General features: G+C 45.0%; 4 protein-coding genes across 4 annotated transcripts; 2 read left to right on the plus strand and 2 right to left on the minus strand.

Annotated features, from left to right (window-relative positions):
* Positions 1–140: 140 nt before the first annotated feature.
* BHQ10_001851 (uncharacterized protein) lies at positions 141–1,827 on the minus strand (the record flags this gene model as incomplete). Its single annotated transcript, XM_040873933.1, has 5 exons — positions 141–717; positions 777–850; positions 923–1,084; positions 1,140–1,715; positions 1,768–1,827. The coding sequence occupies 5 exons, from the start codon at positions 1,825–1,827 to the stop codon at positions 141–143; spliced, it is 1,449 nt and encodes a 482-aa protein (XP_040730356.1).
* A 3,966-nt stretch (positions 1,828–5,793) lies between these two features.
* Positions 5,794–6,300, plus strand: BHQ10_001852 (uncharacterized protein; the record flags this gene model as incomplete). Its single annotated transcript, XM_040873934.1, has 1 exon — positions 5,794–6,300. The coding sequence occupies one exon, from the start codon at positions 5,794–5,796 to the stop codon at positions 6,298–6,300; it is 507 nt and encodes a 168-aa protein (XP_040730357.1).
* A 6,432-nt stretch (positions 6,301–12,732) lies between these two features.
* Positions 12,733–13,827, minus strand: BHQ10_001853 (uncharacterized protein; the record flags this gene model as incomplete). Its single annotated transcript, XM_040873935.1, has 1 exon — positions 12,733–13,827. The coding sequence occupies one exon, from the start codon at positions 13,825–13,827 to the stop codon at positions 12,733–12,735; it is 1,095 nt and encodes a 364-aa protein (XP_040730358.1).
* Positions 13,828–14,464: 637 nt separating this feature from the next.
* BHQ10_001854 (uncharacterized protein) lies at positions 14,465–15,448 on the plus strand (the record flags this gene model as incomplete). Its single annotated transcript, XM_040873936.1, has 1 exon — positions 14,465–15,448. The coding sequence occupies one exon, from the start codon at positions 14,465–14,467 to the stop codon at positions 15,446–15,448; it is 984 nt and encodes a 327-aa protein (XP_040730359.1).
* Between the last annotated feature and the right edge of the window lie 1,143 nt (positions 15,449–16,591).

The raw sequence follows: 16,591 nt of genomic DNA on the forward strand, positions 1-16,591 counted from the left end.
ATAGATTTGCCATCCTTCATGACACGCAGGAATTCATCATCCTCGAACGTCAAGTATGTTAAGTAATGCATCGTATCTCCATTTGTCAGTTTCATTCTCAAGACCATTGTCGAACAAGCCTTAGTTAGCATGTATGATAATTATCCGAAGGCACTGGTATCACATCCCGCTAAGATCAACAGACCTTTCCAGATCATATCTGGACTTTTGCAGAACGATTGGCTGCTGAGCCCATGTCCAGAACCAGAAGAGTGCACGCCATTATTTGATTCGATAATTACAAGCTGCTCTGTCTCGCCATTGCGCTCTCTCGGAACAGACTCGGTGAAGAGAGAKCTCATGTCCAGAGGCATCTGAGTAAAAGTGGGCAATTGCTTCGACAAGACGTCCATCTCCCATATGTACCGTTGTTTCAAGAGCTGAAAATCTCTTCGTTGATACGGGGTGCAAGCAGGAATCTTCGAAGCATATGAAACGAAATCGACGGCATAGGACGAGAGGAGTATTCTTGTAATGTATTGATGTGTGCGAAGCTTCGACTCTTCTGAGTTGAGACCTGCATCATTTTGCAGGAGTTGAGACGGAGGGTCGATTCTCAAGCTCGCTATGGGCCCCTTTTCAGGAAAGGGTTCAACTTGCTTCTCGACATTGTCGATCGCCTGGATGATATCTGACGAGTTGGCAAGCAACTGAGCAGGATTATCCGCTTCGATCAAGCTACGGATTCGATAGCAAATGTGAGTGCAATGGAATGAGAAAACATATGTTCTAAGGACAGGCCATTCTGAGGGGTCACATAAACGAAAGAATTCGTGCAAGAAAGGGGGAGGCCCTTGTATGGGAAAATTTTCTAGTAGAAATTGAGTTTGCTATATGCTTGTCAGGTAGAGTAGACTAAGAATGAACTGGTGTTGCAGCTTACCAGATGACAGTGCGTCATGCCGATGAGATTTCGAGCATCTCGAGTAGCACACATGTCCGAGCCACGGAGACACATCAGATCACTCAATGCTTTTGTGTGGGCCTTGTACCCAGCAGAATCCACAAGAAATGAGCTATTTCCGGAATGTGCACCAGAGACGACCTAACGATAGACACATTGTTAGGGAGTAGTATGTACGAGTCATGATGATACTCACCTCGTAAAAAGCAAGTAAACAGATACTCAAGAAAAGGTCGTCTGACGTAATCTTTCTAGAGTCTCGAATAGCTTGCTTCACAGCAACAAGAGAACTCGAATATGCCTTTGCTTGGTCAATGATTGCTTTGGGGCTCTTTGTCATATTGGCTAGAAAGGCACTCCCAATAGCTTTGCAGGCCATGTGAAGGTGTGATGTCTCTTCCATCTTTCTAAAAAGACTTAAAGCGGTGTCGAAGACCGAAGGACCCATCACATAAATAAGCTCCAGCTTAGAGATGGCAAACGGAAGACAATGGACATCCCAGGACTCAGTCATGGGAACCGTCAAGGGAAATACTTGGTTTGATGGTATTGATATCCGATGCTCGAGAGCGGTCTGTGTCACATCAATTTCCAACAAAGCTTTTGAGTCTGTCTTTTGTTCTCGAGACTTGGTCTTCCGTCGTACCCTATCTGTGACTTGAAATGATGAAGCGCTACTCATGCGAATTCGCATTTCCATTTCATCGCGATAGCCAGGACATGACAGTCCTTTGCGCAGGCATTGGGTACATTCGGGGCGTATTAGATCACACTGAATAACGAGATTAGACAGGCCCATATCCACGTGTACTTGAGATACGTACCTTCAGTCGGCGTTTCCGACATGTATGACAGTCACGACTTGGTCGACCGACGTTGGGCATTTTGCAGTCACGGATCAATGTGAATGGTCAATCTGCCGATTTGTTCTACAGCCTGAGAAATATTGGAAGATTCTCGTCCTGCTATAAATAACGCGCGAATGCGTGGCTAGAATTTAATTTGATAGCCTAGTATGATGGTGTTGCATGGGGCTCTTTACCCCTGTAACTCAATAGGCATAACTCTATTTTGCGTATGAACCATGTAGTTGACTGTGAATCACTTAATTCGTCTGTCAAGCCCTGCTGGTGATATTGTCACCACTCGTCCAGCAAGTGCCAACAGGTTGCTGATTTCAAACTCGTGTAACTCGGGATCTGAGACTCCAACTGCCTGGTTCCGCACCAATCGTCTACGTCTTCCTATGGGCTGTCAGCAATACGTAGCTAGTATTGCAAACTTTGATAGATTGGATATGCCGTGGCGCATTTATGCATTGATGATTGAATGGTCGAACGATTCTAACTGTCGTTGACAACCTAACATCCAAATTGACCTCGGACCTCCCCGCTAACAAAACCCTCATCCCCGATGTTCAAGTCAGACTCGCAGTCAGCCTCAATAGCGGCCCTAGCGGTGCGGCCGGCGGGGGCCCATTATAAGAGACGCTAGGCGTTTAGTGTGGCCATCTAAGTCAACATTGTGTGCTGCTTGAAGCGTATCCCGGATTGGGGGCAGTCTCTCAGCGCGGGGCGATGCTCTTATTACGATATGCGAAGCAGCCTATTATTGGCGGTTGTCGCTATAGTCCGATTTTGTGGTCTCAACTCGGAAAAAGCAAAAACATCGGGGATCTATCCTGGAGAACTAGCGGAATTGGTGAGGTGAGAATATCTTGTCGGTGAGACACGTGATCTGCCGTGCATATGGTCCACTTGATAAAGAATTACACATCAAACGACCAATTGGAAATTATTCATTAGATTGACAGAGTACAACTTACCTACGTACTTGATTTCTCCTGACGCGCCGCGGCTTTCCCTTTCCGTTTTAGTGCTCACCCCGTCGCCGCTTTTACTCCCTGTGTAGAATTGAGCACGCCCCGGAGCGCCGTGATCAGATCAGTGAGCCTTACATAAGCTCGCCGAGATGCTCAGTGATCCGCCACTGAGAATACTATTACAGCGAATAAAGACCTAGTAATCCTATAACTTGAAAGTATAACTTAGAAGTATCATACAAGTATTAGCAAATAAGTAACTATCTATATAGTAGCTAAGAGCTTATACTACTATAATTGTCAGAGCATGTCGGTGAGAATTGAACGAGAATACGTATTGACAAGAGTTCTGCTCCACTGCTGAGCAGAAAGACTTACATCTAATCTCGAAATGGGCTGCCATGATACATGCGCGATGGAGAACGATATGGCTTACGGGAGAAAGCTATTGTATCTCAGATGGCGAAAGTAGGTGCTCGGCAATCTACAAAAGTGTTCTTCGAATGTGTGAGGCATCTGTTGTTACGGCCCAGTATGATAGTGATCTATATGTAAGGCACTTAGATGGCCATTGCAGAGTGCTAAATCTTGGGTGGATTCAATGATCAATTCAGTCAGGTGCTGTCTCTGATACGTTCGAAAAACATCAACAGTATATAGGTCCGCTCTTTGTAATATCATGACCATCAGGATAGGGTCCACGTTGTTACTTGGGTAAGATATTTTGTCTTAAACATGCAGATGTAACCGCTCCCGAAGTTGTTGCACTGATACCAGTGAACTGATATTATTTCATATATCGAACTCTAAAAAAAGTGTTACTCATCTCCAAGTACCCAATACCATCCTATATCCTTAAACCACTTTCGAATCCTTTAGTACTATCATTCTGGTTTAATGGCGTTGAAAGGTTGAAGAACAAACACTCTGTCGGGCATCTATTTGTTATACTCTGCGGTAATTCCTCACCCATTTATCTGCCCACTTATGTAACTCGATTAACATGTGAAATCCTACGTTTTTTAAGTGGTGCACTATTGCTATAAAACTTTCCAGATACTTCTGGTTTTCGGCGACGATGGCGAATGAGCAACTCAATACGTGCCCCAATAAGCTTGTAGTTCAGTCGACTCCCCCAATCATCATCGATACATACTTTTCCGATTCAGATTACTCAATCATTAGGATCAGACCTACGATCCTCAAAATCAGATGCCACCGCTCCTGTTGTCTGACCAAGGTTTCGTAGTTGGCGCCTGTACCAAGACCTATGATATACACAAGGAAAATTTCTATGACACTCAATGTAACGAGGATCCTTCTGAGTTCCATATCAACATCTACCTACAATTGGTGAATTTTCAATAACCGAGTCTAGTTTACATTATAATTGAATCAGAGCTCTTCCATCGAACTACCCGTAACTAGCCTTCCACCTCCGTACCCTCTCCTGAACCTGCTCCCTACCAGCACTAAGCGGATATTTACATTTCATTTCTGTCCAGTAGCAATTCTGGAGTGCACATTCTGTCCAACCAGGTAAGGATTCCGCAATTGCAAATCACCTAACCCCTTACCAAGAAGACCATAACAGTCCTTTAGAACCTTTAGGCGCGTTAATGCACCTATCCAGATCCCTGAAACTATACTGCGCATCTCCATCGCATCTCATGTTGTTAAATAACCAAGCTCCAGCATTTCCTGTGGGACCTTCTTCACCGATGTTCCAGGAAACTGCGGGGGCTTCAGCGTCGGTAAGGGAACGTAGATTAATGCACTGAAGTTCGAAAAGGTGATCGGCGTCGGGGCAGGACCCGCCTCCATCGCTATTATTATTAGAAGGCTCCGCTGCCCCAACCAAAGCCCAATTCCGACTATCAGACCGGGAAATGACTTCATTCCCATTTCCCTCGGATGCAGATAGTCGGGATTCATGCACCCAGACCGGAGGAGAAGTCCCTCCCCGAGTGGTTATGACCCAAGAAGTGTTGTATTGTATGTTGTACGATGCAAATGGGTGATCTTGGTCAATGTCGAGGTTATTAGGTGGGCTTGGCGCCGATTCAAGAAGAGAAAGATCGATGACATTTGAAAAGGCTGGCGATGCCTGAGCTCCTCGCAAGGCGAGAACAGCTACTGATGCGAAAGCGAAGGCATTGAAGAACATTATAAGCTCAAGTTCTAAAGTAGATACCTGACAAAAATTGAATAGCTTGAATGTAACAAGTCAGGGGCTCGCTGAAAGTTTGAACGTGATGAATTCTCTCAGTACTGCGGAATGACAGTAGTGAAGTCAAGGGGTGCTGCAGTACCAATCGTGTTGACACGAAATGATGAAGGAGTATACACACACACACACACATATATATATAAATATAAATATGAGTCAGGTCTGTTTGGATGAATGATGAATGCTTTGCTTTTCCCCAAAACGGCGATTAAATATATCTGCCTCAAAAAGCCAGGAGAACTCCAACCAACTTGCCTAGTAATTAGTGCACACTGCGATAAATGAAAAATTACCAAAAGTGGAAAATGCCAATGCTCTCGGACCAATAAGATTCTGCTTGGATATTCGTGATGAATAATTTGACCGTCTCATCTTTGAGATGATTAATCACTATTATACGTTTGAGATATTTATCAGTGGTAATTTTCCACGTTGGCTGAATCCAGGCGCCTAAAATAAATCAGAATCTGCAACGTGGAATGATAACACCCTCCCAGGGCTATTCATTGGTCTTGCTCTTTGAAACTAACTCCTATAGATGTGTTAGAAATGATATCAGTTACTGGAAAAGTAAATTTTAGAAACTACCCGTTTGAGAAAATGGTACTTGAGCGTATGCTACTGCCCAAGTTTAGGGATATGCCCATCTTCAACGTTATATTACAAAGTAATGTTGCATAAGACAACATAACTGACTAGTTAGTTAAGTAACCCAAATATTTAAATATCAGCCAGCTACCTGACTCTAGATATACATATACACTACAAGTAAAAACCAAAGTTTGCTCTGTTGCTATCATGTACCAAAAAATGACTTCCATTGTTCCTCCACTTGACTACGTCTTGGATGTCCGAGCTGAGATGAAACCAGTCAAGATCAGTCAAAACAGTACGCCTCAAGGGAAGTCCTATTACTTTCAGTTCATCGGTGGATATATCCGTTCAACAAATGGCGAACTTGATATTCCACTTCAGCCAACATTTGACGACGCATTTCTGCCCGCTGATGCCGACGTGGTTTCTCTTCGGGTGACTGCTGTGGGCTATGATCAGAAGTCAGGCGACTATTTTCAGGCGAGAAATAACGGATTTCTCAGTTTAAGTGATGTTAAAGGAGAAGCTAACTCCATTTCGGAATATGGAAACTCCAATTGCACGGGTAACTTCACAATCCAGACTGGAAACAAGGAATGGGCCTGGCTTAATACTTCCGTCCTCGTTGGGCCTGGAAGATTTGGATATGATGAGAACGGAGATATTGTCTGGGTTGAATATAAGGTCTTTCGTGTCAGGTCAACGTGGTAGAAAGGTTGGGTGTTCCTACTGATCAAGAAACGGAGAAGCCCAGCCCAGCCCTTCAACAGTGTAGGGGTGCCAATTTTTTTTTTGTATTATGGATTATAAATTTCCATATTACTATATATCTATTTCTTTAAATAAGTGGTTTCAGTTCTGTGTTGGTACTCAATAGCCAACAGTCGCTAAGCAATTGCTAGCCGCTTTTATTGGTTCGTCATTGTATCTTTCCAATTTCTACGTGTCGCCATCTCTGCGTATCAGTTCAAAAAAAATTGCAACGTCTGAGAACATTGTAAGGTCATATCTTGATTTAAATTACCTGGGTTTACTCCTTCATGTCTTTATAAGCAGAAGAAGAGGGGGGGGGGGCGGGGAAATAGCAGGTATAACATTCCAAAACTCTGGCCTCTAGCATATCATCAATCCAGTATCGATAAAGAAAGTCCGACGCCTGTAAAAATTTTCAATAGAGTTGACCAAGCACGCAATGAATATCATAAGCTCTTTTGCACACACAAACTGGGCCTGGAGATATGCTAATTCTTGGGGCAAGCAGAAGAATTGGACTTGGAATAGTTGAAAAATCGATAAGACTATACAAAACAATCAAACAAGGTTTACGAATGGAAATAAAATTTTTACATATATATATATATATGCAACTGTCTACGCGACTGTACGCCGAAGAATAGCGCGCTACGCAATGAAGAACGATATTTGACTAGAGTTCAACCCAGAGTCGATTCAGCGTAAGGCCTACGCAGCGATCAACATTCTCGGAATATGTTCTTATCAACAGTAAGTTTATAATAACCTTTGCCCTCAATGTCACTTCATACTAAAAGGGTGGCATGTTTGCTTCTCCCCAAAGTCTTTTGCCTGCCGAATCACCAGCAATGTCAAGCCAGAGGATTCGCTCAAGGATTAGCTTTAGTTCGGACCAGTCTGAGAGTCCTGCGTTGAATGACATGATTTGGAGTGCGCTAACGAACCATTGTCTCTCAATTGAATGGGATGCTGCAATACCACCCAGTACAATGGCCCACAATAAGAGGTGCGATACGTCTGATTGGAGCTGTAAGTTGAGTTTCGTAGACAGTTGTTCTTTCAGAAGCGTGGCGAGCAGCTGAAGTGGAGCGGTTGAAGCCGGGAGAGGGAATATTATCCCAACTCCAACGACCAAACATCCAAGACGGCAAATCTCGTATAAGGGATGAGCCATGTCGAAAATCGGACCAAACTCAGCAGCACGTGGCAAGGACAGAATTGCATTTTGGACAAAGTTGCGTTGATCGGCGATCATAGATAAGTCGAGGTTCGTCCATGGCGACTCACAAAAATACCGGACAGTATCGATATAAACGTTTGCTGTTTCCAGAACATTTGCTAGTTCAGCAGTCAATCCAATATTGAGCAGATATTGCAATCGCGAGTCCCTCTCAGCAGATCCTATATTAGAGTGTAGCGGCACGAAGTCATTCTGTACCGAAATAAAAGGAACCGATGGTCGTGACAGGGTACGACTAGCGTAAATAAGTCCGGAACTATGGTAGCGATGAGAAAGTATTTTCTCGTGAAATTCGACGGACGAGGGGAGCTCACTAGTGAATAATTGCAGACAGTCCTGGGTATTCAATCTTTTCAACACCTCCTCGAAGCTCCACCATTCGGGCGAGGCCACGTAAATGTGGGTTTTCGGTGTCAAAATAACCATACACATCTAACCACTGCAAATTACTAAATGGTGCTTCAAATGGTGATAATACTTTGCACAAAAATGATTCCGGCGCGGGAGTGAAGGCCAAGGTCATCACACTCATAATAACGGCATCAGATGTGGCCTTGTCAGGCTCCCGAAATGCTTGGTTGATTGATTCAATAGATTTAAGCTGGCTGTGAAGGAGGTCCCGGTCATTCCAGAGTCTTTCTGAATCATGGCCCTCTCCATGGCCAAAACGTAGGAGTGCTTGGTGAACTAGAGATCCAAACAGAAAGGCAGGGAACAATACCTCTTCGCTCAGGATCAGAGGAAACCAGTGAGATCCAGCGAGGCTGATGCCACTGGTTGACTGCGGTGTCAAATAAGGTAACAAAAGTTTCACGGCTGAACGTCTGAGTGAGTAACCCTGGTCGATCTAACCCGCAATGTAGTTAAAGACCCCACTTACAATGATGGATACATTTACTGACGGTCTTCAGGGAGAAAGGGTATGGGGACGATTGAAAGGGATCGACGGCGCCACAACCCACATTGTCAAAGAAGTAGTAGGCACCATAAATCCTTGCATTTCGCGGTTCAGCTACCGGGTTCCTGGATCGCGGAGTTTTGTCTTGCTGATCCTGAACGTCGTTGCGAGACGACGCTTTAAATTTGTAAGTCGACCTCGCAGGCCGGGCATGGAAACGTCTCGGTCGACCAGCCAATCTGAATTTCAAGACCATCGGCATTTTTTCGCTCGAAAGTGGAGCCGAGGTTACGGCATTTGCATTGGACATATGATGCGAAGATCTCGAGTTCTGTGAGGCAGCTACATGTTTTCGAACGAATGAACGTGAATCCTGATCCAGCTCGCCCATTCCAGTAATGTTCACGAATTCGAGGCGACGCGAGACATGGGAATCATTGTCGTCCGGATTATGAGATGCATTACGAGCAAGATTTGAAGTTCGTCCTTTCAAGAAAGGTAATTTCTCCGCCATGTTATGCGAGTTCCCACAGAGGGCACCGTCACCTGGAATAACAAGGTCAAAGCAAGATTCTTGTCACAACTTGAAAGAAGAAACCTCAAATAACGAAACAAGGTTTCCCTGGTGGAAACATCTTGATTCTGGACATTTGGCCCTCGAGTGTGTTAGAATTACTAGTTACCCCGAGGCTGTATCCTGGCCAATTAACCAGGTGGGAAACGAGTCAACTAACTACGGAGGTGGGGGCAGTCAAAGGCGATGGAAATGCGCTAGATATAATTAGCATACGCGCTAATCTCATGTACTACGATGTATACTAATTTAATGCTTTCTATTTCTACAACCAAACCAAAATGAGTTAAATAGGGGCTCTATCAACAAATGAGAAAGCTTCCATGTATTTCTAGTTATAATTAATTTCGATATACAATCCTAGTGCGATTCATCTTATCTTGGCGTTCTCCTCACTTTTGACCCCACCTTCGAAGTCAGTCAGCATATTCTTCCTTTATTTATGACTTTTTTTTTGGAGGTTTTTAATAGATAGCTTATGTGGTGGCTTATATTTTATCATAGTAAGTAAGGTATTGGTGGTGGTGTTGTTAATTTGATGAATATTGAAGTACTCGCAGGTCACATCTATGATATTTGTCGATGTAAGATGGGTAAGTTCATGGATAAGAGTATAGGCTCCTGGTATCTGCCAATCCAATCTCCTTGGTTTATTCGGAGTCGGGTAGATGAGGTCGGCCAGGGAGGCTACCTTATCTAATCCTACAGAATGATCCGCAGGAGGGTCAAGAACCTTGCACAGAGTCATTGTAGGAGTCCATGTACTTGTTACCTCGACCCTATCTTATTCGGTGTTGAATCGGGGTGTAGGAACGATAGTGAATGCATTCGCAGGATCGCATGGCCTTACATTTGGCCCAGTCGGAGTGACGGTAATTGCGTTCAGAGGTTTGAGAAAGAATGGCTGGACGTCAGCATTAGTGATCCCTGAGCCATACACATCCCATATTTAATAGTATGCTAAAGGATAGATCCACTTTATCGCTGCGTTTCCATTTTAGTCAATCGCAGGTTCAAGCCAATTCAGCTTGTCACAACCTGCATCGCCACAGAAGACGTAAGGCTTGTCTTAGAGGAATGCTGCGGTTGGAAGGCCTTGGCCTAAGGGTAAATCCTCCACTGCCCCGGAATCGCACATTGCAAAGTGAGTACCTGAATCTCACAAGCTGGGTAACCATCTGAATCACGCCAAACAATCATATAAAGAATTTAAGAAATCATACTAACCTTGCATCTAACATGGATAGATCTCATGATTCAGGAGGATGCACGAGCCAATTCTGTCTTGGGCATAAGTTTCATGTTATATCAGGCTCAGACAGCCCTATCAGTATACGAAGAATACAAATCGGTGAAACAACTACACCTAAAGCTCCTACAAGAAAACCTAGTTTCTGCTCAGGAGAGGACTGTGGATAATCTAGAATCCGAAGAACGCGATTTCAAGAAGGAAACAGACGCCGCCAGCAAGTTATTCCAGATCCTTGATCCAAGAATTGCTTTTCTCAAAGGAGTATTACGCCATTATGAACATGTCCTTCAGAGCTATGCAAAATCTGGACTATTTTCGGAATTTGAGAATCTAGAATCTTGTCAGGTTGTTACCGTCCTTTCTGAATACTCTGTCCGTATTAATAGCGTAGAGATATACCTATGCTAACTTCGATCTTTATGACAGAAGGAAAACCTTTCGCAGAGTATAAGAATGAGCCGCTGATCAAAGGACACTTGTCAATTCATATACAGTCGATTACGGGGATACCGGTAAATGGGACATGTTTCACTTTGGAATTGTATAATATCCGGGAATCGCGATTTCTGAGCAAATCCGGCTACACACCCCATTATGTGGAGTGGATGGGCACGGGGATTTCACTTGATTATAATGATGTCGATACTAAAACAGAGATTGAATTGATGATCTATGAAAACGACAAGACTCGGAGCCCAGTTGGTGCTGTTTGGCTTCGTTTGACAGACAGTCTACATTCCGGCAATGTAGCTGTCCATCGAGATGGCGATTCAACTACAGTTGACACGTGGTTCAGACTTGCCCCCGAAGGAAAGACACAGCTCAAGCTTGTTTTCAGTAAGTGCTTGTTTTATTCCCTTCTAATCTTCTACGGGTCACTCTTCCCATTCATCGCTAACCAGGAGACGTGTAGCCAAACATTTGGAAGAAACTGTCGAAGAGAAGGAAGACGGTTGGATGAATGATTACACTCGGTACAAACTCAATCATCATTTCGTTCGAACGAAATTCTATCATATTATGCGCTGTGCTTAGCTGCCACAAAGATTTTTATTATGGTGTGCAATGCAGAAAGTGCCAACTGGCCTGTCATCTTAGATGTCATTTACTGCTCCACTACAATAACAATGGTTTTGATGTGCCGTGCTTTGATGTGCCGTGTTTGGACACTCCCGAAGAATTGAAACAACGTTTACTGAAATTTCCAAGAAAACATCAATTTGTGCCTTTGTTCAATACATCGGCCAACTGGTGTTGTTATTGTGGATGTTTTCTCTCTCTGGGACAGGGGAACAGCGAAGGCGCCAATCGTCGATGCGCAAAGTGCGGCTTGACATGCCATGCTCAGTATCAAGTCTTGGTTAATAAAGCTTGTGACGAAAAAATTCTGAGAGAAACCTATAAAGCAGAGGAGGATTAGCTGCGTGGGATCAATCCACTTTGGAAAGATATCATCAAATGATACAAGCTCGTTCCAGCTGTGGTGATATCTTCAATAGTGCAAACAGTAGGTTGGTGCTATCGACATTATTTTCACAAAGATCACGAACACTTATAAAAACTAGATCTTTCAGTAAATATTAGAAAATAGTGATCAAAATGGATGTTCCAGTAGTTCTCGTATCAACCCCCTAAATGTATTTTGTTTTAATTAACTCCAGGTGCGCTCTATGTACCATATCATCACGTACTTTTCTCCAAGCTGCGAAATGTACAACGTGCAAGCTGTCGTGTCATACAACTTAGAAGACGGCAACTTTATATTTGCAAGGTTTAATATAAAAGCACTTGGAAAGGTATATCATACCCCTACACTGCTGACTTATTTGCTTCTATTTCCTGTAACGGATCTCTTTCTTTTGATATTTCTAACATCAGCATTGAGATAATTTTTAATGATATGCCACTTTACCACTACGAGTAATCTTCAGTGCGAAACAGCCAAGCTATGTAGAATTGGTCTCAGAAAATGAGTTGGTGTCGATTCATGTTCGTGTCAACGCTAGTAAAGCCTCGTTTGATGTAGAACCTACAACTGTCCCGATCAAAAACTCGGTCCATCTTACTAAGATGCTTTCCATCCCGATGTACTAGTTGAGTGCTGAGAAGGAATTCCTTATAGGAACGCTTAGCAGCCCGAACACGCCGTTCCATCAGACACTTTCTCACCAGATCGTCGTTTCTATCTTAGACGGTCCAAATGGTGTCACGACCACATGGCGAAAAACATGTTGCTGAAGTGGACTTAAATTTTTTATTTTCTGCCAGGCTTGTAAACTTTACGGGCTAAAAAAGGTCGTTACCTTGTTGAAAGCCAAATTGCCAAATCGAAAGAAAATGACACAGACACAGACGAAGTACTGGAGACACATAAATTTCAGAGTTTAAGACCGATTTGAAAATCATCCATTGGAATGGAAGTATGCTTATTCAAGGTCAATTGAACGGTTCTCACGCATGGACCGATCAGCAGCAAGAACAATACCGAGCGATTTAACCGCGTCTTGCATATGTTTTGACAAATCCCGATCCTCACGAATCGCATCCAACAGGAATTGCTGCTCACGCGCACAAAGCTCATAATGATCCGGTTCCCCCTCCATAGAAAGCATCTTATTCCGTGCCTGTCCATCGACCACAGTGCTCACGCGTATATTCGACGTTCGGGTGTGGCTGTTGATATCGGCTGAGCCGCAGCCATCCTCACCATCAGCAGTAGCCTTTTTACTTTCGTCCATCACAATCGATACCGAACCACGCGGCCCCATTATATCCTTGACAAAGTATGCCGTCTCAGACATCATTGGTCCCCATCCAACCTCGTACCAGCCGACCGACCCATCAGCAAACAGAATCTGCAAATGCCCATAATTCACCTGCCCTTGATCTGGAGGGAGCTCATCACTAAGCCGCAGTCCCATACCGCGTACCTGCACAGGCTGGCTATCGGTAATCTGCAACATAACATCCACGTAGTGAACCCCACAGTCAATTATGGGATTCTTCACATCCTCCAAAATCCGCTTATGAATCGCCCACGCATCACCACTCGAGCGCTGATTCAGGTTCATTCTCATGACGAACGGAGGACCGAGTTGGCGCGCCTGATGAATAAACTCAACCCAGCTTGGGTGGTGGCGCAGGATGTATCCTATGACCAGTTTACGGTTTGTGCGCCGCGCTGTACTGACGACTCTCTCTGCGTCGGAGACTGTTACTGCCAGCGGTTTCTCGACGAAGACGTGTGAGCCGGATTCCATTGCGGCAACGGCATAGTCAGCGTGAGTCGCTGTATGTGTGTTGACGGATACAACGTCGGGTTTCAGGGAGAGAGCTTCCTCAAAACTGGACAGAAGGGGGTAGTCTTTGAGTTCGTCGGGAAATGTCTTTCCTGGACGTCGTCGGTCGACCAAGCCGATGATCTGGAAACCAGGATTGTGATGGTAGGCCAGCGCATGGCTGTGACCCATCTGGCCGAGGCCGATGACCACGACGGTCAAGGGTTTATCTGTGGAAGTCATTTTTATTTATAAATTGTAGAGCTTTTTATGTTTTTAATGGTGTTGGAGTGTGAGATTTCAGCTTGGATGGAAGCGGGAAGGGTCAAATATATACACAATTTACGTGGTAGAACACATCAGACAAGTGCCATAATGATGTTGCCATGAGTCAATGTGGTACTGTAGTACTGCAGCACCTAACATGTATATCCCGTGCAAAAGGCGGCTGAACAATTCAGCTGTAGCGTTGCTGCCGAAGACATCTCGGTTGCATGCCAAAACATTTACGTCGCATTCGTGATGCGATGGGGTTAGGGTTAATGAATTTCTTAGGGCCCTCCGGGATGGAAGAACATTTAAGCGAGGCGATCTTGGATTGCTTGTTTTGTCCGTCGTTCCCATGCGTCATTGGCTATTATCGACGACATTCATCAATCACCCCAAATAATCAAATAATGGATGCGAGACGACAGGTAGGACTAAACGCGTGATTATACTGAGATTAAGGATTGCATTCATGCATATAAAGCCTTGTGCTGTTGAAAAGTCAAACATCTGATCTGAGCTCAAGCTCGGATCAAGAGCTGCAAAGTGCTGTATACATCAGAGGATTAGAATCGCTCCGATTGATACCGGAGACTTAATCGGTCAGTTCAGAATGTCGCATTATAAGGTCCTTCGACCTGCCACCGCGGCCGCAAGCAGGCTAGCAGGCAGCTCGATAAGAAGCAGTGGCTACATCTCCAGACAGACGCAGAAGCAGACATTGCGACATCATTCGTCCGTATCTGCCAATGAATTATCACACTTCTCCGGACTCGCCAGCAGCTGGTGGGATCCCATGGGTCCTTCGAGGGTTCTTCACCTCATGAMCCCTACCCGACACGACTTCATCGCGTCTTGCCTCTCAGAATCCGAGCTACAGACGAACACCCAACATGGTCTACGATATCTCGACGTAGGCTGCGGAGGTGGCATATTCGCCGAATCACTTGCTCGAACCCTCCCCTCTAAGACATCTGCAAGACTACATCCACGCACAAAAGCCGGGTCAATCGTCGCCATTGACCCTTCCACCAGCCTCATCAAAATAGCGCGTGACCACGCCAGCAATGATCCAGCAGTATTTGCGCATCTGCAGAGCGGTTCATTTAATTATGAGAATACTACGATTGAAGCCTTGTCGCAAACCCGCGGCGAGAGCGACAAAGAGTTATTTGACGTCATTACCCTCTTCGAGGTCATTGAGCACGTTGACCCGAGCACATCCTCTTCCTTCCTGACGCATTGTCTCAAACTCCTCCAACCGGGCGGATGGCTCATCGGGTCGACTATTGCACGCACAGTCCCGTCTTTCATCGTCAACAAGATGGTCGCAGAAGCGCCATGGCCGATTGGCGTGGTGCCTTGGGGTACGCATGAATGGAGTAAATTCGTGAATGCAGATGAGATGCGTGGATGGGTTGAGGAAGGTCTGATGAGAGCGGCGGATGGAGCGGCTTATCGGGCCGGTGGTGAGGCGTTGGTGGGGATGAAGTGGAAGGTTGCTGGGGTTGTGTATGTGCCTGGGTTGGGGTGGAAGATGGTTAATGGAGGGGAGGATTGGGGAAATTACTTTTGGGCTGTTCGGAAGGGTGTATGATTCATGGCTGGTAGCTGATTAGCGTTGTATGTACTATACTATGTAATTTGTATCAATCCGCATCTTGATTTCACACCGTTGAATTGAAACTGCAAAGACATCTGTCTAAAAACCTTCTAGAAGCCGACTAGAACAAAGACCGTTGCCGATGACAAAGCACAATTCCACTGTCTTTGTTGGCCGATCGACAGGGGATTTTTACCACGCAGATCATACGTACGTGTTTCCTACGTCGACATTCTTGATGATACGCTCCAACATCATTGGCAAGGCCCGTACCCCTTTAATCATATTCTAATTACCATCCACGAAGTGTGTATGTACGAACAGCACACTCCACAAAGGGACATTACTACATAGTAAGTACTGTTTACTATGTACACTAACAATCGCCGGCAGAGCTAGGAGCAACAACAATGAACGCATCCAATCGGTCCCCACCATCGTGACCTCATTGTTCCCTGAAACGATCAAAACAGCCGAGACAGAAAATCTTATTTTCTCACCCTTGATTGTCCTTCGCGTAGGGCGACGCCTTATCCTCCGCCTACCCCTTTATCTATCACACTACTACCTAAAGAGTCTACCTCCCGTGACCCTTGGCCGAGGGTCAGTGGGCTCACTGGCTCAGGGCTGGCGTGCCCCCCCTGATTTTCGTGCGATCAGATCCATTGCAAGTGGACACTGTTTTAGATTTCGACTCCGTACGTCTACGTAATTGTAACAAAGTCCTGGTATGAAGCGTCGACTTTTCTGTCCAGTGTGCTCATGTTCGATAATAAAAAGAAAAGTGGGCCCGCGAACGAGCCCCCTTTTTCTTCTCTTCTAGAAAAATACCTGATTCATCTAGCGTGACTGGACTCCGTAAAACCTGCTGTCGGTGGTTTAGTGTCACCCTACGTTTCACCCTGCAGCCAATGACCCTCGCATACCGCCCTTGCGCCTCGTTTCAGATTTGGTTTTGCTTTTTGTTTGGTGTTTGTACCCCTCTATGCTCATTGCTCATTCATAAGGATCTATCCGTGCTTGGCCGACAATGGACACTCCGTACACATTCCATCTTCGTATTAAATAGGAGTGAGAGTGCAGACAAGGAGCTGCAGGGGCATGCATACAGTAGCATCGGGGAGGGAGACCAGCATA

This window comes from Talaromyces amestolkiae, assembly GCF_001896365.1.
Source record: "Talaromyces amestolkiae strain CIB chromosome Unknown scaffold2.1, whole genome shotgun sequence".
Taxonomy (NCBI): domain Eukaryota; kingdom Fungi; phylum Ascomycota; class Eurotiomycetes; order Eurotiales; family Trichocomaceae; genus Talaromyces; species Talaromyces amestolkiae.